This window comes from Mirounga leonina, unplaced genomic scaffold, assembly GCF_011800145.1.
Source record: "Mirounga leonina isolate KUSES-001 unplaced genomic scaffold, KU_Mleo_1.0 Mir_152, whole genome shotgun sequence".
Classification (NCBI taxonomy): Eukaryota; Metazoa; Chordata; class Mammalia; order Carnivora; family Phocidae; genus Mirounga; species Mirounga leonina.
Window position 1 is genome coordinate 19537066 of NW_023270380.1, and position 25632 is coordinate 19562697.

The 25632-nt window shown below is 51.1% G+C and overlaps 1 protein-coding gene across 2 annotated transcripts in view; it reads right to left on the bottom strand.

Moving 5' to 3' along the window:
• The window catches only part of TP53BP2 (tumor protein p53 binding protein 2), a 55402-nt gene extending 29937 nt beyond the window's left edge, over positions 1-25465 (bottom strand). Inside the window, exons 1-2 of one of the 2 annotated variants that reach the window (XR_004679892.1) lie at positions 25297-25465; positions 3566-3713 (exon numbers count right to left, since the gene is read on the bottom strand). Coding sequence is in view for 1 of the 2 variants with exons in the window: in XM_035008638.1 (XP_034864529.1) it covers positions 3566-3713; positions 25297-25323 (175 nt within the window). In the remaining variant the exon portion in view is untranslated. The remainder of the gene's footprint in view (positions 1-3565; positions 3714-25296) is intronic. The other variant, XM_035008638.1, reaches the window with a different exon arrangement.
• Positions 25466-25632: the final 167 nt, after the last annotated feature.

The window sequence follows — 25632 nt, forward strand, 5'->3', positions numbered from 1 at the left end:
GGAGCACAGAGGAGGTGGAGCCAGGCTCCAGATGTGCACGCTCACACACGCCCGTGCACACACACACGCACCCATGCACACGCACACACACCCTGCAGGTCCTGCAGGTGCCCTACAAACAGTGCCTGTCCACCTGCAGCCATCTTGCCCGTAGGTTACGTGGGAGGCTTGCGGACAGTTTCGGTTATAAAGCTACTAAATGACAGAGACAGGATTCTGAGACCCAAGACCTTGCTCCTAATCACAGCATAATAGCAACAACCCGCAAACAAATTAGGAATTCACTACAACCAAAGTCCCAACAGGACTTTTCACAGAACCTTTCAAGGCCTTTCTAAAATTTATCTGAAAAAGAAAAAAAAAATGGAAGAATAGCTCACATATTTTTTGGAAAAGCAGAACAATGAAATAAAAGCACTTGCCTTGCACTTACCAAATTTTCAAACTATAGTAATCAGAACCCCTTGGTTCTGTCATAAACAAGAAGACAAAAGTAATGGACAAAAGCTCACAGAAACCTAACCCTGTATGCGATCTAACGTGGCATGCAGGATGTTTCACGTGAGTAAGCAAGAAACCGCCGTTCGATAAGGCACTTCAGACAATTCACTGCCCGTTCGGGAAACAAGCAGTTCGCTCCGTAACTCACACGAGTCACAAAACTTAATGGGGGAGGGAAGGAAAATTATTTCGAACTTAGAGCATTACATAACAGGAGAGTAGGTTTACAGCCCTGCAATAAGGAAAGGATCCTTTTAAATCACACAACAGGCCTGGGATCCAGGATAGTTGTTTCTGCTTTTGAATGCCTACAAGTCAAGAGGCAAAAGCCAAGGGAAACATGAACAAAGCCTACGGAGAAACAGTATTTTAAAAATGGAAACCCAGGGGCGCCTGGCTGGCTCAGTCAGAGGAGCGTGAGACTTGAGCTCGGGGCCGGGAGCTCCAGGCCCACTTTGTGTGAAGCTTACTGAAAATGTAAAGAAAGTTTAAAAAAATTAAGTATATAAAAATGGAAATCCAAATGGCCAATAGAAAATGAAACAATGGGGGCACCTGGGTGGCTCAGTTGGTTAAGCTACTGCCTTCGGCTCAGGTCATGATCCTGGAGTCACAGGATCGAGTCCCGCATCGGGCTCCCTGCTCGGCAGGGAGTCTGCTTCTCCCTCTGACCCTCCCCCCCCCATGCTCTCTCTCTCTCTCATTCTCTCTCTCAAATAAATAAATAAAATCTTAAAAAAAAAAAAATGAAACAATGGGCAACCTCCGCTATCAGCTCAGCAAAAATTCAAATATTATCCTATCAATTGTTGACAAAAGATTCTTTCAGAAATAACAGGTAGGGGTTTGAGCGGACAGCCTTTGTGGAGGGCAATCTGGCACCACACGTCAAATTTTAAAGTGTGTGAACCTTTAATTAAGCAATTGCACTTCATGGTGTCTACTCCAGAGAAACAGTTGCATGGATCAAGAGGCTCCTAAAAGGACTTTCACTGCAGCATTTATAAAAGCAAGAGTGGAGGGGTGCCCGGGTGGCTCAGTCAGTTCAGTGTCTGACTCTTGGTTTTAGCTCAGGTCATGATCTCAGGGTCGTGGGATCGAGCCCCACGTCAGGCTCTGCGCTCAGCGTGGAGTCTGCTTAAGATTCTCTCTCCCTTCACCCCTCCCCTGCCTGCACGCTCTCTCTCTCAAAAAAATCTAAAAAATAAAAAATAATGATATAGAATTACACATACTAATCTGAAAAACACCTCTAAGCTGGACTATAAGGTTAAACGGCAAATTGCAGGATGCTGATATGTATGATACTATTTACAAAAAGAAAAAACAGAAAGAGAAACAACACACAAAACTACTCCTACAACTGTAAACGCAGAGAAAAGAGTCTGAGAGTTTCTCTGCTATGCTGAGCGGCTACACTGAGCGATCAGGGACGGGCACAGGGAAAGGCTTCCATTCTGTCCACATCAGTTGCTCTTCTACAAAAAAGAACACATTCAGGTATGGTCATTTTTTTTTTTTTTTAACTAAAAAAGTGAGAAGAAAGAAAATCTTCTCAACATCATCACAGAGTAAAAGTTAGTGGCCTCAAGTGAGCAAGACACTGAGAGGAGAAAGAACAGGTAGAAGCAGGAGCTCCCAGGAGACTCCGAGCCTCCTCCTCACTCCCGACGGGCGCTGTGGATCCCCTCCGTAAAGTGTGAAGCAAGGAGACCTGCCGAATGAAGGCGGTGGCCAGAGCATCCGGCCGTGCACTGAGTCCCTCAGGATGGACTCGCAGAGCAGCACCAGACGCCAGGCCCTCTCCCTGAGCTGGACACGCCGACGCACGACATACACAAGCCTCTCCTCTTAGGGAATTTACGTCCCAGGGCAGGTGTTTGGGCTACAGGGATTCAGGAGGCAGTAAACTAAGAGACACACAAAACCCAGAGGATTAAATCAGGGTGGCTTCACGGCCACTGTAGAAGCACGCTCCAGCAGAGTCTCTCCTGGAGGACGGAACGTTCCGGCTCAAGTCCAGGGGGCAACATCTAGACAGCAATGCAGGCAGTGGGGAGAGCTCGCGCCAACGGCCCTACGGTGCGAAGGAGTTCACTCAGGAACAGCAGGGAAGCTGCAGGACAAGGAGAATGGTGCCTGACAACAACAGAGACTTCACAACACAACATCAGAAATCTGGATTTTATCCTCGGGAGACAAGAAAGCCACGGAGGAGTGGAAAGTCAGACTATCACATTTTCATTTGAAAAGGATCATTTGGGTTTCCTTATGTGAATGGTCTAATCCAGCTCCTTTGTGAAGGGAAAAGAAGTAAGCGATCCAGGGAGAGAGCACAAGGCCATCCAGGACACCCAACAGTAAGAAAGTCGGCCAAAGATGGACGAAGATGTCTCGGCCTGGTAGGGAGGGAGCTCGGCTACAGGCAGGGATTGTGAATGGTGAGGACCCAGTTTACACGGTGTGTAACCCACGCTGGGACACCTGGCACCCCCGGAAGAGGGAAGGAAACAGGGGGAGGTCACTCCGGCTGTGCAGGAATAAGGCAGAAATTATGGAAAATTACTCACACATCTACAAACTCCTCAGGGGCCAGAAAAAGACCAGGCTGTCCCATTTTAGAGCTCCAAAGAACTAGAGTGAAGGACTGATTTCAAAGCTTAAAATAATGCCTATGATTTCACCACTGCCTTTTGCCACCATGGTAACTCAACACTGAGTAGCTTTCCCTAAAAAACTACAAAACCTTGGAGAGGGCAAGGCAATCAGGACACCTCATGTTTCTAATTCAGCGGGGTGCAAGCGCACAGGAAATGCTCCCGGAGCACGTTCCGGGTCGGGCCCAGAAGCTTGCCCCGCTGGGCCACCTGCCCTTTCACAAGGCAGCGTCCTCGCTGTACTGCAGAGAAGGGAAGGACGAGAGCGGGAAGGCGCCCTACGTCACAGCGAAGCTGGAGAGAGAACGCCGCACCCTGAGGCTCGGGCAAGTCCCCGGTTTCTCCGCGGACCACAGGCGCACCGCCCGCGGCCACGTCTACACAGCCTCCCGAGCCGGGTCTCGTACCAGAGCCACACCACACTTCGGCCAGATGGCACTCGCTCTCGCCGGGCTCTTTGCACAGATCCACCACGTCTCTGCACATCGTCTCGGGGGTCACGGGGACCTCGGTGAAGTGCTGCTCGTTGTCACTGAGGTACACAGTGAGAAACATCTGCAACAGAGACAGAGACCGCAGCTGTCAGTGTCCACACTGCGCTTTCACTTTCCAGTCACCTCGCATTCCCTTCCCAGAGCCCCAGCCAAGGAACAGGGCGGCAGCCCGGCCCCTCAGCCAGCGGTGCCTGCAGAGCCCCTGGGGTCCTCGGGCTTCGGGCAAACCAGTTCACACAGAGGGCCAAACGAAGTCTTGCCCAGACACTGTACTTGTTAAATACTTACACCGTTCCTCGTAGGTGCCAGCCCCACCCTAGAAACAGCCTCCTACCAATCTTGTGAGGGAGATTCGGGGATATCTGCACACACCCTTCTGTCTACATGGCCTCGTCAGCGGGAGACCTAAGAACGTGCTGCTCTGAGGGTGGGTGGGAACCAGGAGACACAACTTGGAGGGAACTCTAATATTTACACCAGGCGCATAGACCACCTATTCAAAACAATGTTGTTTTTTTTTTTTAAAGATTTATCTATTTATTTGACAGAGACAAAGCAAGAGCAGGAACACAAGCAGGGGGAATGGGGGAGGGAGAAGCAGGCTTCCCGCTGAGCAGGGAGCCCGATGCAGGGCTCGATCCCAGGACTCCGGGATCATGACTGAGCCGAAGGCAGACGCTTAATGACTGAGCCACCCAGGCGCCCCAAAACATCATACTTTTCAGGCTAAAATGTTTTAATCAAATTAAATACCTACATTACAGCCTAAGTCTTTATCAACAAGGTGTTAGCAAAGCAACGGGCTGTGATGCTAAAATTTAGCTGGCCTCACACAGAATATAAACCGGACAGAAGACCTCACTCTCCAGCTCACTAGCCATCTCTCTCCTATTAAAATAGACGTTGTCTCTTAAAAACACTGAGAGTAAAGAGAGCAAGCTTTCAGGCCAATTAAATTATCCCCCCAAAATGTGAATTCCCAGTGCTGGAGAAACTGACAGCAAATACACGGCAGACGGCAACGGAGGCAGGGAACACCGTGTGTTTGCTCAACTCAGCGGGCCCACGTGTATCAGGATAAAACACACACAGTCTGACAGAAATCCCACCGGGAGCACTCATCCCGCGAGAGTAATTCTTCTCAGGAAAGGAGAACGCCAAGGCTTTGGCAGGTCCACTCTGGACCAGCACACATTCTGTAACAATGATTAACAGGCCGCCGACACTGGGAAAAGTTGGGGCTTTAAGGCCACAAAAGGGCAGAATGAGCAGGACCTGCACTGCGCTCGGGACGACACGGGCCCCCCCTCTAGCTCAGACTTCCTTGCCCACCCCCACAGAGCTACACTAGGCTCTTCTCTGCAAAAAGGCAGCGCCTGGTTAGGGAGAGTGATGGACGCCCGCTAAGTGGTCGGGCTGGGTGCCGCAGGGGTGCGATCAGTGAGAGGAGGGGCCGGCAGGGGAGAACAGCCCCCCAAGGTGAGCAGGCTCAGCACCAGGCAACCTGCAGCTCCTCCTTCACCCCCCACCGTGTTTTCTTAAGGTCACCGCGTCCTCCCTTCTTACATCAAAGCTCCCAACCCGCAGGAACACGTGCAACGTGGAGAGTTGCCCAGACCATAAGAACACGAAGTGGGGAACCCAGAAAAATTAACACAGTGGATACCGGTGAAACAGCAAATAAACATGGAAAAAACCGTACAGCTTCCCAGGACGAGCTGAGCAGCTTTCAAGCTAATTCTATCCGGTCCTTCCCCTCCCAACAAACCATATTAATAAAGACACATCGTTCCAGGCCTCAACCAGACAGGAAGTCTGCACTTTAAAACCACACAGAAATCATAAAGCTTTGACAAAAATCACTTGGAAAAAATAACAAAGATTCACTAAGCTCACAGACTTGCACCCTGCTGCAGCTCTGGCAGATCCTAGGGCCCATTTCATGACGGACCTCAACAATTTACACTCTGGTATTCCAGTGGTCCTCCATGCTCCCCACGCACCCCAACACTGTCTGAAGTTCAACGCCTCAAAGCCAGACAGTGTCTGTGCCGCACACAAGGGTCCCAGCACCCCCCGGCCCCCGGCCCCCTCCAGAGAGCTTCCGCACACACAGCTCAGAAACTCACACCAACCCCAGACAAGCAGGGCCGGCATTACTCTCTGTACAAATGAAGAAGACCCACGGAAGCAAAAGACTTGGCTACTAAAATGACAGGGTCAATTCTGCTCTTCTGACCCATTCTCTACTCTCCAGGCTGTTCCTTACAGCAGGAAAATATTAGGAAATGCTCTCTGTAACCACGGTAACCCAAACTCTAATAGAGATCTGTTCTCTTACTTTCTGGAAAACAACAGCTTCGTTTACTTACAAGTACAATGACAAATAAGAATGAAGAGAGATGTGTTCTGTTTAAGATTACCTTTCCCCCAAAACGCACAGCATCGCGTGAATGGCGGCAGGTGCATTTCTACCTTCCGTGTGTGAGGATGCGCGCAGTGCTGACTGACGGGGAAATGGGACCGTCCTAATGTGGTCGTCAGGCCTGCAGTCGGGTGGTGTGACGTTGCTCTGAGTCCCGGGCAGGAGGTCTGGGCTCTGCCCCCAGACCTGTTAATAATTAGCCAGACCGCCTTAGGGACAGCACGTCACCTCTCTGAGCCTCAGTCCCCGTCTTCAAAGTAAGAGTCTTCCGCCCCGAGAACTGCCACCGACTTCAGGAGTCAGGGTCAAAGCCGACCTTTCCACAACAACGCGCACGCTGCAGCCAGCAGCTGGCACAGAGCGAGGGCCGGAACAAAGGCAGTAAGAAAGGCTGGATTCCGTAGAAGACAGGATCTCATGACAAAATGGGGGGGGGGGGCAGTGCTACGTGTGAGCTGCACAGCTCAGGAGACACAGAGGGAATTCAGGAGGACAGGCGGGACTGCTCTGCGCTGCGTCAGGTGCGGGGGAGCGGGGAGGGAGGGGGAGCTGGTCTGGATTAGCGGACTCGTGACCTGCCCACGCCAACACCTGCCCCCACTCCCTTTCTGGGTCTCCTCTCCTAATCGGCTCCGTCTCTGCGATGCGCACAGGCCGCTCTGCTCCGCCTGCAGCCAGCCTGACTGCTCCCCTGGGCCCTGCAGGTCTGCCCTCAAGTGCCGCCGTCCCAGCAAGGCTGTCCCTGGCCGCCCTTGCCCAAATCCCAACACCATGTGCGCACGCGCACGCGCACGCACTTTCCCGCTCTGTGCTCTCCTTGGCACGGTCCCTCACACACCACACTTACACTTAGTTAACCTGGTCTTATCCTCCGTGGTCCCTTCTAGAACATACGCTCCACACAGGCCAGGGGGCTGTCTCTTCAGCACTGTGGACTGCGCGGCCTGGCATGCAGCACGCATGCAGTAAGTCCTTGTTCATGGGTGAATGAGTCCCGTAGCTGGTCCTGCACCGCACAGACTCCCCTCGGACTTACTTTCAGGGCAAGTCTCCCTCTGTGTGTCGAGAAGTGTGGAGAGCACGCGGCACACAGCACCGCCGGACACTCTGATGGAAACGAGAGCAGAGTCCTCCCGGTTCTTGTGCTCACCCCAGCCCGCCATCCTGCTGCTTCTTCCCTCCAGTCAGTACGTACAGGCCACATGCTCTACAAACTCAGTCCTACTGTGGAAATTACCGGTAATAAACAGCTAATACAGCACACAGCACAAAGTTCAAAACAGAGGAGGCTACGTGGAGAGGGACGCGGGTGCGGCGTGCACAAGCCTGCGGCTGGGAGCCCAGGGCAGGGAGGAGAAGGGTGCAGAGTGCATCTACAGGGGCAGCTAGAGGTGCTCGGGACATCAGTCCTCCCATCTGCACGCGAAGACAGGGACGTCCACACCGGCGAGGTTCCGGAGGGCTCCAGGGCAGCCGGCTAAGCAGAATAAAGCACGAGCCGAGCTAAGGAGACAGCACACATAAGGGCCTTGAGGAGGGGTCTGGTTTGTCACGTATGGGGGAGAGCAGGGTCCGCAGAGAGGCAGCAAGGGGAAAGGATTCGAGGGGAGTCATGAGCCCCTGGTGCTCAAACTGGGGCATGGACAGAGGGTTGTTAACCACGGACGGCTGGGCTCCACCCTCAGTTTCTGACCGAGTGGACCCGGAAGGGGGCCGAGATGCTGCATTTCTAACAAGCTCCCACATGACGTGGACGCCGCTGGTCTGGGAACCACTGTCCAGAAGCCAGAGCAAGGGATCTGGACTTTAACTGAAGAGCCCACTGGAGGCAAATCGTCAAGAGACAGAGACATTGGTGATTGCCGGGGGGGGGGGCAGGGGAGTGACTGCTAACAGCTCCGGCGCTTCGCCTGGGGCGACAGACGCGCCGGAATTAGTGTGAGCGTGGTACAACCGTGCGAAGTCGAAACCCACGGAGTGCACACTTCAGAGTGGTGGTACAGGAGTCATATTTCAATTTTTTTTTAAAGAGGTCCTTGGGGCATGAAGTGATGTCATCTGAAACACTGTGGCTGCCATGGGAGCAGATCCAGGGGACGGCCGTGCACGCCCAGCTGAGAGGAAACGCAGCACCCGAGCTGGAGGGGGCCCAGGCTGCAGGTGACGGCAGACGTGGTCAAACGGCTAGATGTGGATTATTATGAAAGCAGAGCCAGAGACGTACTTGATGGACAGCGGGTGGACGTGAAGGCAGAGAGCGACTGGCGTGAGCCTAGACCTGCTGCCTCGGCACCGGGCTGAGCGTCGCACGGAGGTGAGGAGGGGGCCGGCCGGGGGAGCCTCCGGGGCAACTCGGAGCCACCTACCAGACACCGGAATGGACTCGAAAGTACGACAGGAGCAAACAGAGGCCTTGGAGCCCAAGGCTGGGCGAGATCAGCTAGGGACGGCAGACAGGACAGGGCGAGGGCTGGGCTGGAGCCGGCCGCACGATGTCAATGTCCCGGACGAGGAGGACCCAGCAAAGGACTGAGAGAGGCCATCCACAAGAAAAGAGAAACTCACCCGAAGGAGTGCAGGGCCCCAGAGACCAAGTGGACAGACTGTCTCAACAAAGTCCAGTGAACTTAGGGTCTCCAAAAAGTGGCCAGAGAACTGACCCTCAGCCCCACACATGGCACTCGGAGGCTGCCGGCTGCCCTGAAGCACGGACGGCCCAGACCAGACCCCGAGGGAGGGCACAGACCCAGCACGGCAGAGCCGACCACGGCGGTGGGCCCTAACACCGCGCAGAGGCAGCGGGGCCCCAGACGGAAGGCTGGGCACAAGGGGTGTCTACTTTCATTCCAGCACGAGTCCTAACGGGTGGAGTGAATGGATGGGACTGGCCAGCAGAGAGGGGACTGGTGGGGCAATACTGACCATGACCGTTCTCCAGACCAGTGTCCACAGCCCAGTGGGGAGCTCCGCCGGGACAGCCCACAAAGCCTCTGCCCTCGGCCAACGCGCCACAGCCCACCCTCACCTGCGTCCTTTCTCCGAGTGATTATTCTACTTCTTACACGACAAAGAGAATTTGTCAAGTGTGATGGATATCTTCGCTGGCCACCACCGCACAGTGGCAACAATATGGCCAGAAGGGGGACACTTCACACTAAGTGACCGCGGAGGGGCCTCCCCCACCCACGCCACAGTCGGGTGGACAAGAAACACCCCCGGTCCCCGCTGCCGCTGCCGGCCACGATATTTGTAACTGCCTCTTCTCCCTCCTAGAACATTATGAGTAAAACAACGTAAAGGCATCCTAACTTTGAGATAAACTTTTAAACCCATTTCAACCACTTTTAAATGTATACACATAAGTATGTCCCCAAGTTCAATATCACTTACACATCACTTATAATTTAAAATCTTTTAAGTTATAATCTGGCCTCAATTACGGGCTTTAGTGTGATAATTTATACCTATTTAAAATTTTATAGAGGAAGTGAATCAGGGATTTTCTCAATAAATATCAATTCTCTTCTTACTTGAAAGACTAGCAAAAAAATAAATCAGAAAGAGGATCAAAAGAGAGGGCCAGCTAAACTCATCATCCTATTAACCTGAGAAAAAGCAGGTGCACGCATTCTTCACGTGGCCACCTTCCTTTTATCTCTGTTCACAAATCTGCTATGCTCTAAAAGGATAAAGAAATTCTTAAAAAATGTAATTTAATTCCCTAAAAAATGAAATAAAAACAAGGTGAAGCTGGTTTTGCTTTGTTTTGTTTAAAGTTGTATTAGCATGTTGAAAATTTTACTTTAAAAAAGACATTTTAGTTGACTCTATCAACGAAGTCCTGCAGAGAACAATCTGGGTCTACAATTCATGAATTTTTAAAGATAAAAAATAAAGCTGTTAAATCTTAGAAGTTTCCAGCATCCGATACCAAAACACTGTAGAAGGAAAAAGCACAAATTTTCGAAAATGTGTCGGTTTCGCACTGTTTTGTTACAAGACTGTTCACCACATCCTTTTCCACAAACGGGAACATGGAACACACATATACCCGCGGGCAACCCACGCACAGAAAGAAGTCTGGAACCATATTCACCAAGTAACAGCAGTGATGCCATGGTGAGAACATTATGAAGTGACTTTCTGGGAGCTCAGCCATGCTTAAATTTTCTACAATGATTATGTACCATGTGCACAATAAAATTGGTATTTTAAGGAGCCAACGATGAAATTGGTAAGATGAACACAAGGCGCCACCGCTTCCCGGGGCCCTGCTGTGACGTGTACAACAAGCATGCCCTCCGTCATGCTTTTCTGGGGCCCCAACACTGCCCCAACTTTAGTTGGGGGCCATGAGAAACAAGCAGTCCAGAAACAGATCTTGGAAATCCACCCCATGAGAACGGAATAGTATCTGGTCACAGAAAGGACTGCAGTGTGGAGACGCGCGGCGACACGGATGAACCTTGACAGCATTATACTGAGTGACAGAAGCCAGACACAAACCGGACACGTCCCGAACATTCAAGGGCACAGAGACAGCGCATTAGTGGTTGCTAGGGGCTGGGGCAGAGGGGCGGGAATGACTGATCAAGAGTATGGGGTTTCCATCTGGGGTGATGGAAATGTTCTGGAATTGTGGTGCTGGTTACATAACCCCGTGAAGTTACTAAAACCTCTGCACCGCACACTTCATGGGGTGAATTTCACGGAACATGAATTATATCACTATTTATGTGTGCTTTGTGTAAAATACAAAAATCTCTTAAGGGAGATGAAATATGCTCGTGGAAAAACGAGACAATTTACTATTAAAGTACATGAATGAGACTGAAGGTAAAATGGAAATTCAGAAATGAAAAAAATGCACATGATGGGAGACAGGCTGAGGTTTCAGCCAGAGGCACAGTTAATGGAAAGCATAAGAAAATAATAAAACAAATCTATCATAACCTTAATTCCAAATACGTCATCTTTCCTGGCATGTACATTTTAAAACACCGTATTCCCAAGGATGCAGAGATGACTTCCTCAACTCCCTGGCCCGCAGGGAAGCACGCAAAATGGGGCTCCCTGGGGAGGCTGTCGTGAGAGTCTTGCCTGTTCTCACGGACTCAAGCTCTGAGTATTTCCTGAGAACCTCGGAGGTGAATTATTGTCATTGGGAAGAACGCAGCAATCATCAGGCCAAAGCTTCACGGCAGCCCTCACAGATCTGTGCACCGCGAGGACCAGGAACCGCGGGAGCACCTGAAAATGCGTGTCACGGCAGGCGACAGCAACAGGCTGACAGAGCGGACGCTCTTCTTCCCTCGGTACCAGTGAATACCAGCGGCCCCTCCCACGGGGCAGAGACATTGTAACACGCTAACTACATGCTAACTTCGTGCCAACTTATAAACCAGGAACTTCATTTTTTTATAGCATGAGCCACAAGAAGAGATTCCTCAAAACACGACAAACTCTAAAGTATCCTTCAGAGCAGACGAATAACAGGCAGGTCACATAAAATAAAACAAACCACAAAACCTGGGGGGGTGTAATTGTTTTAACTAAACTGAAACAATGAGGTACCACTTACAGCTATTACATCAGCGGTTTGATTAAAAGATCCAACAGAGACTGTAGGACAGTGATTCACCCGGACATGATGGTGGCACCATATACATTGTTAAAATCCATTTGGAAAATAAAATGGGTCGTGTCAAAAGGCACAGAATTAGGTCTACCTCATGACCTTATGGGAATTTATCCCAAAGAAGTAACCGAAATGAAGAAAAATTCTAAATGCCACCAGATTTTCACTACAGGGTTAGATCTATGAAAAGTAATGTGGCAAACTGAATATCCAGCAACATGGAAAAGTAAGTTATGACCCAAATACGGTGTTAGGAAAGTGGTAAGATTAAGCTACAGAACAGAATCGTATAAAGTCGTAGATCAGAACCGTCTACAATACACGTACAGATGAACTGGCTCGTATGGAATATACAGGACATGGGCATGGACGTCCCTTTAAAATGTTCTCAATGTTAACATATTTTCAGAATAATTTCAGTTTCAAAGTTCACTTACTATAGACTCTGATAAAAGAATGTGGAAATACTCTCCTGAACGTGGCAGCCGTGATGACTATTTGCGACGACTTCTTAAGGTGCTTGATTGGAGAGGAAAGGCTCGGAGAAGACAAACGCTCCTCGCCCTGCACCCCCGCCCTCTGCAGTGATTCAGGCCCAAGTCGTGTCCGAAGAAGACTTGCCCTTCCAAAATCCTAAAGTCACAGACAATCTCCAATTAAAAACAATGGGTCACAGATTTATTTTTAAGAGCTCCGTTTTAGAGGACATGTAGTCACTGTGACTATAATGTTATGCTCTTAACATAAGAATGATTCATGTTCAAGGAGGCATTATCTCAGATTAAAATTTGGAAGAGTCTTCCAAGAGGAAATACAAAAAAAAAAAAAAAAAAAAACCCACAAAAACTGGCTAGGGCATTTACAAGAAATTTACTTTGTGTCAGAGGCTACAGTTTATGCCTTTGATTTACAAAACCATGAAAAGCTCCACAGAAAGAAAAAGGAACCAAAAGTATAAGATGCTCCTCATCACAGAAAGGAAGCAAGGCTTTGTGATAGCAGCTTTGGAGTTCTGACTCATAAACCCTTCAATCCCTCCGGTTTACCTAGGAGAAAAGAATACGGCGGGGGGGGGACACGTCCCTTAGAGGAAAAGGAACAATCTGTAAGACGGGTGACACGAATCCTCCCAAGCCTCACAACTCTCAGGAACTGCGCGTCAGGACGTCAGGATGGGCAGCAACCAGGCTGGGGGTGAGACCAGGGAGGAGTCCACATGGTCGGGGTTCAGCACTCCCCTGTGCGGGGAGAAATGCAAACCATCACTTCCCTTTTACACTGGGCTGCACTGCACCCTGCCACAGCGACACCTCCCTCAACACGACCATCCAGAACGGGACAAGAATGAACAAACAGGAATATCAGCCGAAGCTTCGTTCAACTGCTCAGGAGCGCAGGGCCCTTCGGCCCAGCGGTGCCCGCCAACAGCAAAAGGGCTAGAAATGACACGCAGGTCATCCCCACCTTCTGGGATCTTCTGCCACGCCTCCTCACAGGTGGGTCAGCCTTCATGGGTCAGCGCTCCGCCCGCTTCCCCAGCCTGGATGCCCTTCCCCACCCCCCCAGTGTCCACATGGGCAGCCTCCCTTGGTTTGCAGGGACACGCATCTCCCAGTGCTGCGTCCTGGCCTTCAGAGACCAGCCCGGCCTCGTGTCAGCTGTCAGGCACACACGACTGGGAGGCCAGGACTCCCGCCTGGAGTTTACTCTCAAGGCGACTAGGCTGCCAATCGAAACCTCCGTCGCAGACGGTGAGTTACATCTACCAGTTCTCTGTTCGGAGCCCGTGACGTGTGAACCCACCTGGACACTGAGTGCACCGCTTTTTATTACAGCATCGTTTACAATCAGTCCATCAGTTTCTAGCAGCCACATCTGAGTTAGTTAAAGCAAAATCATAAAATCATAATCAATGGATTTTTTTTTTTTACCCTTTTGGTCACGATAGCAAGGAAGTGGAAGTTAGAAATCAACACCCCAGGAAGTCTCAACAGCGATCCAGACGGCACCAAACAGGGAGTCCCCCAGGCACCCAGTGTCATCCAGAGAACACGGTCATCCTCCAAGATCATCTCCATTCCAGAAAAAAAAGATAAGGCAAATATGAAGCGGCTACTTTGAGAGAAAAATCCTCTACGGAAAAATCACGTTCTCTCAGAAAGCTGCATGCTGCTCTCAGATGTCTGATCACATCCCCGCTGGGTGCCCAAGAGCCAACAGCACCGCCACCTCCAGGCCTCCCGGGACTGGCACCCTCCCGACATCCATCCCTCGGGAGAAGCTCCTGGTTCTGTCCCTTCCCAGCCCCAAGTGCTTGTTGACCTGGACATCTGTCCCGCCCATGCCCGCTAGGACTTCCTGAGCACAGGTGTGGCCCAGAAAGGCAGGAGAGGAGACTACGACACGCAGCAACTCCTGGAGAGGCATCTGGACGGAGGCCGAAGGAGCCACCTAGAAACTCTGGGGAAGACGCCCCACGGGAAGGCCACACGCAAATGACCAGAAAGAAGGGGCAGCGCACCAGGAATGCAGGCAGGCACGAACAAGGGCTGGTTCACCAGGGCCCCGCAGGTCAAGAACAAACAGGCTTTCTAGTATGGGAAAGGTGGCTAGCGGGGTTCTCAGAGTGTGGTCCCCAGACCAATGGCATCAGCATTACTGGGGGACTTGTTAGAGCAGAAAGTCTCAGCCGCGGCGCATCCTCCCCCAGCAGACCTCCTGAATTGGGAGCCCTTGCGGTGAGCCCCACCACCCCACTACATACAGCTTGAGAAGCACCAGCTTCGAGGGTTATGAGCGGGGCTGGGAGGGCTGTGCTGTCAAGAACGACCCACCCCGCACACACTAACTATTGCAGCACCAGGAGCTAACCGGCAACAGTAACAGCATCGAAACACACTCACGGGCACTCGTACTTATCTCTGCATAATTTGAATTTCAGGGAACTTTGTTTACATCATCTGTTGCACAATCACGGCCTCAGATCACCAAACGAGAAACCTAAAAACCCACACTTTTCCTCACTCATCTCCCTGGGTTAGCTCACCTGTTCCCTACACCCTGTCCCTTAGTGTCCAAGTCATTCCTATGCTCCTAGAATGATTCAGAGACCCTCAAACTGCCCCAGCCCCTCCTACACACATAAGCACGCACGTTCACCTCTCTAGCCACAAGAAAACATGCTCTTTGCTTCGCTAACGTCCACTCGCACACAGTTGTTTATACACCTGTCTTACCTGCCTCACTGGTGTGTAAATCCCTAGGACAGAGGTTTTGACCCTGAAAGCCTTCTTCCACCCCCACGCTATCTCAGATCTCACACACGGCAAGTCGACAACAGAAGCTCACGCAGTTGCGTGGACGCTGTGGGTCAGAGCTCCGTGGCGGCCAGGAGAGTCGGCAGGAGCCCAGGGCATGAGCAAGAGTGAGCGCCTACACGAATGTGCAGTGTAACTTGAAAGTGAGCGTTCCCAAAACCAGACCATGGCTCAAAAGAAGAAACAAGGCATTCTGCTTGGAGTAACGTAAGAAATCTGTTCTCCTTCTCAGCCATGCCTAAAGCCTGACTCAGATCTCAAATTCCAAATCTATGCCACAGAGCATCGCGTTAGGCCACTCTGCTTTCAGTATCTGTCGTCAACAAACACCGAGGAGAGGAAAAAGACTAAACCCCGTATGTGAGTAGGTCACTGCCCACCCTGACCCCCGCTCTCTACTGCTCGCACTGCCTTCTACCCTGAGCCCTGCTGCTTGGTGGGTGCAGGAACAACTTCACATAAAGGCACTTTTTCATCCCATGCCTCGCTTTTCTCCACTCAGCACACTACTCAGACTCACCCATGAGGCCATGAGTACAACCAATCCACTGCTTCCAGTTCCCCGCTTTCTGCCTCACCCTTTGTAATCCAAGTGTTCCTCCATTCTCAAAGACTCCAGCTCTGGGAACCTCGAAGAAAGCTCAAAAGCCAATTGTGGACATAAATATAGGTGGGTGAAAACTACCCTCACCTAAGAAAATCGAAAGAAAGAACTCTCAGTAGCACCTGGGTGGCTCAGTCAGTTAAACGTCTAACTTCGGCTCATGTCATGATCTTGGAGTCCCGGGATCGGGTCCCACATGGGGCTCCCTGCTCAGTGGGGAGCCTGCTTCTCCCTCTCCCTCTGCCCCTCCACCTGCTCATGCTCGCTCTCTCAAATAAATACAATGTTTAAAAAAAAATTAAGACCATTCATCCACTCCACCAGTATTTATCGGGTCCCCACAGTGTGTCGATCAGTGCGGCAAGTGCCAGAACCACGGCGGTGAGAGGTGTGGTGCCTCCAAGAGCTGGTGCGGCAACTCCGGGCTGCGAGCTGACGGGCTGCACATGGGAGCCTCGTGGAGACGCACACAGGTCCAGGGAGAGCAGGAAGCAACCACTCCCTCCCAAGGAGTGCCCCCGAACTGGAAACTGAAGGATGCGTAAGATGAGCAGAAGAGGAACATCCAGGCAGAAAAACATCCCCACATGCAGAGGCGTGAGCGCACCAGGCACAGCATCGTCACTCTGGTCCTGGAGCTGCCGAAACGGGAGGGTGGGGCAAGACTGGACAAATACGCAGGGACGGGCCAATTCTCAACCCGTGGGGCACAGACTTGCTGCAGAAACTGCCAGGGTGGCGTCACCCACACACGGAGTTACGGCGAGGTCAGAGGGCGCAGAGCACGTCATGGACAGAAGCATGGACAACTTGCCGTGAGCACGAGGAACACAGACATCCAGCCCCACTAGCAGCCCTAATGCAGATCCCCTGGGGAGCACGGACGAGGTAGGAAGCACATCTTCTGGAACGGGGACACAATTCCAACTGCAGGCCAGAGAGTGGTGGCATGAGCGGATGCGGACTTGTTGGGTGTTTTGCATCTTAGAACTTGCAATATTTGGATGGAAGCGTACGGTCGGCACAGAAAGGCTGACCTTAGACCTGGGCTAGACATCAGATACTTCACATCTGACCAGGGAGCTCATCTCGCACGCTGCAACAGAATCAGTCCTGGAGTCTTCTGGAGAGGGAAGACACAGACTTCTGTTTCAGGAAAACCACCATGGATGCCCCCCTTTTCTGGAAAGCAGCAAATGACCAAAATCTCCCACCTATCACAAACCAGCTAGCAGTTGTGGTTCAGAAAAACAAGGGCACGTGCCCTTTAGAGTTGACACAGCTCTGACTTCAATTTCCTAGATGGCCGGCTACTACGTATCTCTGTCAATAAAAGGAAGAGATCTCTGATTTAAAACAACTGGTAAAGGGACTTGTAGGTGAGCCCATCAGAAGCTGCCAAGGCGGTACAATCACGGGGTCAAAAGTACGGTCGTCGTAAAACGATTTTAGGGTTCGGGCTTCCTTCAGAAACCAGACTTGCCCTCTCGGTTTTAGAGACGCAGTGACTGAGGGCTGCTCTCGAATCCTATACAGAGTCCGGTTTCTCCTTACTCGCTCGGGAGGGAGCTTGTGGAATGGGAGCCACCTTCCCTACTCCTGCTGCTCTTACTCCCAACCCTGGGGCTACGTGCTGCCGGCTCATCTCACCCCAGGGCTCCCCAGTGGCACGAGGGCAGGTTATTAAAGCAGGGGACACACTGTGTCGGTTGTCTGTGAAATCAGTAAGGGGAGACCTTACCAGAGTGGATTCTGGATGTGGAAGGGGAGGTTGGAAGGGGGAGCCGCATCACTCAAGGTCAACTACAGATCCAACAGAAGATTCCAACCCTCCCCAGGGAAGAATCCCGAATTACAGGCCCCCACAAGGAAAGATGGGCACTGCATCTCCTACAGGAAGTGAGCACCCCAGCAGCGCGGCCGGTGACAAACCACCGTCACCCCGAACTCCTGTTTTTCTCCAGTGGACTTTGCTTGGAAACAACCCTCCCAACTCCCTCCTTGTCCATAAAACCACGTTCCTCTCCTTCCTGCGCAGGACTTGGGCCTGTGGTCTTGTCCTAGCTTGCGTGTCCCAAACTGCAATTCTCTGCTATTCCCGAATAAAGCACTTTCCCGGGAAAGTAACTTTCATTTAAGGTTAACAAGTTCACAACCAGTCACACTACCGGCTGGGCCCTCGCTGTGATAAGGTGCGGCTTTTACTCATTCTCGGTGGCTGTCTGTGGACCTTCCTCAGGGGCTGTGAGTGGCCTTCCCTCTCCCTGCCTCTCCTGGCTGATTCCCTCTGGCAGCCGCACAGCCCACCGTCCACACAGCAACACAAGGGTCTTTCCTAATCAGCGATGCGGTCCCTTCTCCTGCTGCCACGCCCCTGGGGGCTACTGTATCCCCCCAGTGCCACCTCAGCCCTCGGCACCCTCACCGCCATCCACGAAGCGCCAGCCCCCCGGGGCCGTACTGTGTCCTCCAGGCCCGTGCCCCCAGCCCAGCCTCATAATGTTCTAGGAGAAGTAGCAATTACAAATATTGTGACACACAGGAACAGCTCCTCGCAGCCACGCGGGTCCCAGCTGAACTGTCACTTCCCTGCCCCACGATCTAAAGCAGCCATCCCAGCCGCACAATCCTACTGGAATCCCACTCTCCGTTTCTTTCTTATTCTCCACGTCCTCCACTGCCCCCGCCTCAGCTCCACGGGAGGTAAGCTCCCTGGACATGTCTTATCCTCTCCTGGATCCAGGCACTTAGAAGAGTGCCCAGAACACCACAGATGGTCCCTACACATTTGCAGACAGATGCCGGCCCAAACGGCCATCCAAATACAATCAACAGGTTAATGAAGAAGAATGAAGACATCCAAAATCAGTCTCTAGGGGCGCCTCAGTGGCTCAGCCGGTTGAGCGTCTGCCTTTGGCTCAGGTCATGATTCCGGGGTCCTGGGATCAAGCCCCGCATCTGGCTCCCTGCTCGGGGAGCCCACCCCTCCCTTTGCCCCTCCCTGCCAAACCCCCCCACCAGCTCAGGCTCTCTCTCACTCTCTCTCAAATAAATAAAATCTTTAAAAACAAAACCAAACAAACAAAATCAGTCCCTAGTTTACTTCCGATAAATTCACCTCAATAAGCTGGATCACTACTCAGACGGCGTGGTCACTCGGCGCCCATCCTGACTTCCCACCAGCAGAGTGGCGAGGTACCAGGCAAGCTCCCGGAACTGGCTGGGGATGGAAGACTGGGGATGGCACTCTCCCCACAGACGCTGTACATCCCCCCATCCTCCACATCTCCCGATGCGCCCATCCACTTCTCATGCTCCCTTCCCTACATCATTGTCTTCAGGCCCAGTTTAAAAAACACCGTCCAGAGAAAGAGGATTCCACATGCCTCCTACAGACGGTGGCTGTCCCACCCCTCCCTCCCCCCCTCCCTGCCAGTGCCATGGAGGGGCTGAGATCTCCGTGAAGTGTTCAAGGTACAAAGACAACAGGCACTGAAGTGTTTCCATGGCACGGGGGCAAGGTGGTCACCTCCGTGTCATTCGAAACTTCCTTCTCACCCAGTCTGGGTTGAAATATGGAAAATGTCTGTTTTCCTCTTCCTACTTGAAAAACAATTGTAGTTATGTTGTGAAAACTAATGTTTGAAGTTATCGTTCACCAAAAGAACACCATGGCCACTGTCTGTCCCGTAGAGGGTACGCAAAAATGCTCTAACACAGGCACTGCTGCCTCAAAGAGCGTTTGTCTGTAGGCGGACCTGGTTCATATCTCATTTCTGTTGAGTGACCAGGAGCAAATTCCTGAAACCCTTTGAGCTTCAAATTCCTCCTCTGTGGAATGAGGAGAAGACTTGCTTCACAAGGTCAACAGGAAATTCAATAGGATGACCAACCTAAAGCACCAGGCACAGGGTGGGGCACAGATGGGGTCTTGGGAGAAGCTCCTTCCCCTTTCCTGGGAGGGACACGGGAGCACAGAACTTCCAAGCCCCCTGCCCTGCTCACGCAGAAGTGGTCACCCCACTGTGGACGATCAAGCAGCTGTGCTGTTCCTCCCCCATTATTATCATACCACTAGCACCTGCAATTGGAATTCCAGACTCCTTTATTCATGACGATTTTCCTCTACTTGTCTACTTGTGTCTTAGACACTTTGATTTGAAACGTCTGAAATGTAAATAACGTAGTACTAAGCTAAAAATTTGTTTCTAGAGGAACAACTGAAGTAGGCATTTCAGAAGTAATAGTTCAATATTTACTGGCGAAATGAATATTTTCGATGAAAATGTAGTTCTCTTATCATCCCAATAAATCATTTGGTTTGGGATAAATTTTATGTAGAAAAAACTATAAAATGACCACAAGTTGCTGAGTCTGGGAAACTACTTTTCCTACACAAGGTCTATGTTTAGAATGTGCATTTCTTTGATAAAATAACTTTCTTTTGCTGAGACAGTATATAAAATGTTTTCAGGGCCCTGCCTCCATGTCACCCAGTGCTCCTGAAGGATCCCCTACTGACTACAACTTCTCCTTGGCTCTCCCCAATAGCATGTAAAATTTTAATGTCTCACCCAGCACTCCAAAATAAGTATGCATTTCATACATAGTCCGTCATCTGTGTTTTCTTTTCTCAATTAGATCCGACTAAAGAAAAATGCTCTCTTCAGAGCACAGCACTCCATCGAAAAGCAAGTATTTCAATCATGTTTGGCTTGGTTGAGTGGCATGAGCAGAAGAGAACACTCTGGATTCCGAACTCTCCTACCCCACTCTCCTTATCCTTTGACACTTCGTAGAGGTTGGGGAAAGGTTCACGAGCCAAGACAGCAAATCCCACCAACAGGCACACTGGTACACAGTCCCCTCTGAGCTGGAGAGAGGCCGCACGACACAGGGGCGCCAAGAACAGTGTGGAGTTAGCTTCAGACAGACTTTTTAACGAGTGTCACAAACTATGATACATTACCAACGGATAAACGTCTATAGCATTCCTTAAAAGCTTCAGGAAAAAAACAGATTTTGTTTTACTGTTTCTACTTTCTACTGTTGGGGGGCAGGGGACAGGAACTGGGAGAGAAAACAGTCCTTCCTAGAAGCAACATATGAGTAAATGACCCTCCGTTCCCATGTCCTCCAGACAAATTCTCTTCAACTTAACTGCAGGCTTGTGCTAAGGTTCTTTACAAAGTCTAAACCGTTTCCCCGAAAGAGGTAAAAATACAGAAAATTTTTAATGCTTTTCAGTTTTTAATGAATATAGCAGAAGTCACAAGGCAACAAATCTCACTACAGCACATAAAATGTGAGGTATCTGCCACATTTTTTTAAAACAGATGATTTGTTTAACAGCCTTTGGGAATTACAATTCTACAGAGCGAGAACTCACTTTAAACTTTATTCTGGAGTCTAAGTTAACTTGCTACATTACTATCAACAAGAAGAAATTCTTTCACCACATGGTATAATCATATAAATACAATGTTCTAAAGCTGTAACTTGAAAGCTTTTTAATTTCAACACATAATTTCAGTTTGGAAAATATGTGCAAATAAGACCACCCTTTTACAGGAAAATAATACACGTATTTAAGCAGAAGTCCTGCCTTTGGTTTGTGAGCTGCACGAGGTGCAGTTTCCCTTAGAAATATATAAATCCTACCGACCAGCCATCAGACTATTCTAAAGGTGATACAGCGAGAACCCAATTTTTTTGTCCTAGACTCCCCAGTCTAAAAGCTCACACAATCGGATATCATCTTTCAGCATCACAGAATAACTAGAAATAATTGGGACACTCTGCAACCCTGGAAGGGAAAATGCCACAAATTTAAAACTTAAATCCTGATCAGGTCAACTGAGCTTTTTAAAATAAGCTATCATTTTCTTAAAATCATTATCTGTATCAGGGCCATACGATGAGATAAGTTCCAAGAGAACACTAAACTAAGTAACTAGAAAACCCATTTCCCAAGCCATTAGGGGTAAACAGGTCATTACGATTTCATTTTAAAGTATTAATGTAGGGGCACCTGGGGGCTCCGACCGTGAAGCGTCTGCCATCAGCTCAGGTCATGATCCCGGGGTCCTGGGACCTGCTTCTCCCTCTGCCTCTCCCCTCCCCCCGCTTGTGCTCTCTCGCTTTCTCTCTCAAATAAATAAAATCTTAAAAAAAAAAAAAGTATTAATGTAAACAGGAAGCTGCCAATATGTGATTCCAACATAAAATTACTCTTTGGGCTACTTTGTCAAATGGGCCACTGGGTCAGTACTGTGTCCACCAGGCCCATGTGGCTGTTTAGATATAGTTAACACTAAATAATTGTTTTAAAACGTCAGTTCCTCATCCCATTGGCCACACTTCAAGTGCTGGTGGCCACCGTACGGGACAGACAGACACAGCGCATGTCCATCACAGCCAGGCACGCATGTAACACATGGTATCTACTGGACAGACAGGCAAGTTCAAGTCCTCTGGCCTTCCATGTGGCACTGCACAATACCGTGTGGTTTTGTGTGTAGCTTTGTTTGGTTTTTAATTTACCATTTCAATAGCAGATACAAACAGGAATTTTTATAAGGCCCCATCTAAAAAGAGTAATGAACGCTTTTAGAGCTAGCTAAACTCATAAAGATATTTCTGAATATACGCTTTGCTTAAATATAATGCTTTGCAAAACAAAAGTAATGAAAAAAGATATCTGATATAATTTTGAATACTTGAGAAATTTTGTTTTTAATAATTATCTCCCTTTATCTGATAATCAAATACAGTGAGGATGGCTCAACTAAAAAACCATACTCTAAACCTGCAAACAACGCTTCCTTCAATGAGGAAAATTCCTACGGTGGCCAAGTAGGAAAGGTTAATCAGTTTCTTCTTACCAAGTTGTAGAAATATCAGAGAATCAGAGATGCTTTGGTGGGTATCTGAAAATGGGTGTTAATTATCACACCCGCTCTGCCGCACCCTATCATTACCTCCACCCTGATACTCAGCTGTTTGCCTACTTATTTTTAGCTAGCCTACTAAAATGCACCTTCCCCTTCTGGTTTTGGGTCCAATTATCACTTCATGTTCCACATGAAAATCACTTGATTCTCTACCATTTGGTGAGAAAATATACAAACACCATTTATTTGCACATTTTTAATATAATGCTGTCTGAATAGCAAGCTGTTATCTTTAGAATGCCTTGAAAAGCAAATCAAGGAATGTTCTTAGTGCCAGAGAACTACACACTTAAAAATGGTTAAAATAGCAATTTTTGTTATGGACATTTAACCACAACCAAAAAAAAGCACATCAAGACAACTGTCTACATCCATTTTTTTCACAGGAAGCACACTGCTTTTCCCAATCAACTGGTTAGCATTTTTCAAAGTAATAAAATATGAAACCTCACTCGACATTAAAATTAAAATCCAAGTATATTAAAAGCCAAAGATGAGAAATATTTTTAAGAAAATGGGTTTATCCTCAAGTACCCAAGACACAACAGGATAAAGACACAGGGTGGCACTAAATAAAAACTTGCCTTCCGTTTGTATGGCCCCCAGGACTAAGAAGCTGTGCTTCACCAGGATTGCAAATCCCAGACAAGCTGGGCACTGGACTGCTTTGGAACCAGCAACCCTAATCCTCAGACCACCCTAAGGGCTATGTAATATCATCATCCCCATTTTACAGACGCTGAACCTGAGACAAATCACTTTTTAAAAGGAGATGGTTCTGGTCACAAAGGTCGTAGCTGACAAGTAGTGAGGTTCTGGCTGCCCGTAGCTCTGTCACTAGGGGACTTGCCGCCCCCCACGCTGGAGTCTGTGCGGAGGGTGATCAGAACCATACTGCTCACTTACAGTCTCCAGAGCAACACAACCTTTCAGAGATTCTGATCATCTGGTATATAGCGGGGAGAAGGAAAATTCTCCTTGGTTTTAAGAAAGCCCAAAGCGTATTTTGACATGAAACTATCCTTAAGAAATCACATTGCAACAACCAATACTTACCTTGCTCCTGTTTTTAGGAAAATTCAGAGATGATCTGCAAAAGTCATTTCAAGAGAAACATTTAAAAAAAAAGGGTGGGGTGAGAAAGAAATGTAAATCCAAGGGATAAAAATTTTAATAGCAAACTCCTTCACCTTCTTCCATGGTCCATATTTTAATACCGAGCATTCCCATCACAAACCTGACTGTAACCGTGTGAAACTAAAACCAAGATGCGTAACACTCAATACTTTCCAATTCCTTGAATCGTGGGAGAACAAAATATCCCAAACCATCCAAACTCCATGATCAATCCCAACAAACCAAGTTTATCCAGACTGTGAACGTTTAGGACGCCCTCCCACGACGTGGGGGGGGGGGGGGGCCACGAAACTTTCTACTCTGCACCTGTAGCTGCAGTGAACAAAATCTGTCCTCACTCCATTCCACAGATGGGGTAATGGGGTAAAAGTCGCCTGCTTCTTTGTCTCAACACACGAAGCCACAAGAAAACAGCGAGGGCCGCAAAGTGACCCCTGGTCCGGGGGAGAAGCGCGAGCACAACTTCGGGGGGGGAAGGGGCAGGGAACGCGTGCACGAGCCCCCAGCCTAGCTCCCCGCTAGACTCTCCCAGCGCGGGCGCTGAAGGAAAGCGCCACTTCACTCCTGCGTCAGCCCTGGGGGGCCTGGGCTGGGGGCCTCCAGGGGGCGGGGGCTCGGAGGGTTGGGGGGGCCGGAGGCTCTGGGACTGGGACTGGGGGCCGGGTTCCGAAGATTCAAGGGGCTGGGGACTCCAGGAGGCCAGAGGCTGGGGACCAGGAGGTCCAGGGGGCTGGTGGGGGGGGCTCAGGGGCCGGAGGCTCGGGGAGCCAGGGGGCTCAGGGGGACTCGGGGGCGTGCCGGAGGATTGGAGGGCGGGAACTCGGAGGGTGGGGGTGGACGGGGGGCACAGGGGGGCGGGGGAGCGGGGCGGGGCGCTGGGGAGGGTCCAGGGGGTTCAGGGGGCCGGGGACTCGGGGGGTGGGGGTGGACGGGAGGGATTTGGGGGGTCGGGGAGCGGGCGGGTTGGCGAAGGTCTGGGGGATTCATGAGGCCGGGGACTCGGAGGGTGGGGGTGGCCGGGGTGGGGGGACGCGGGGCCGGGGAGCGGGGCGTGGCTGGGGAGGGTTCGGAGGAATCAGTGGGCCGGGGACTCGGTGGGGGGGGGGGGGTAAGGGGGGGTTCTTGGAGGGATGGAGAGCTCAGTAGGATTTGGGGGATTCGTGGGGGGCCGCGGACCGAACGCGCCGCGGGCACTCCGGTCTCCCGCGACCTGACACTCGGGCTGCCATCGCACACCGAGAGCGAAACCCAACCAAAACTAAGGCAAGGGCAAGTGTGATGTCTGCTTCACTCCAACCAAAAGTTTTTAAAAAGACAAAGCAAGCCAGACTCCGGGCCCCTGTTCTCGACGCTCGAGGACAGCCCCAAGCGAGGACCCGGGCGGAGACGGCAGGAAAGTTTCGGCGGCTGCGCGCCCGCAGCTCACCGCGGGCCGGGGGCCGAGGGTGGCGGGCCGGGGGGGTCATGGGGGCCGAGGGTGGAGGCTGGGCTGGGGACCGCGGCCTGGGGACCTGGAGCCGGGCCGCGCCGCCCGGACCCCGCGCACTTCCGCGCCCGCCCGCGCGCTTACCGGCATCATCTTGGACCCGAACCGCATGGGAGCCGCGGCCCGAGCCGAGCGCGGCGCCCGGGTTTCGGGAGCGGGGGCGGCGGCGCAGGGCGAGGCTCCCGGAAGGCGGCCGACCTGTTGCGAGGCGTCCGCAGCGTGGGCGGTCCGCCGAGCCCTCCCAGCGGACGGGGGCGCCACCGAGCCCCGGGCCCACCCCCCGCGGCCCCGACGCGGCTTTGTCTCCTCGGCGCCCGCGACGGCCCGCGCGCCCTCTGCGCTCCGCCCCCCGCGCGCGGCGGTGGGGGCGGGGCGGGCCGGGAGCGCGCCTGCGCGGGCGGGGCCGGGAGCGCGGGCGGG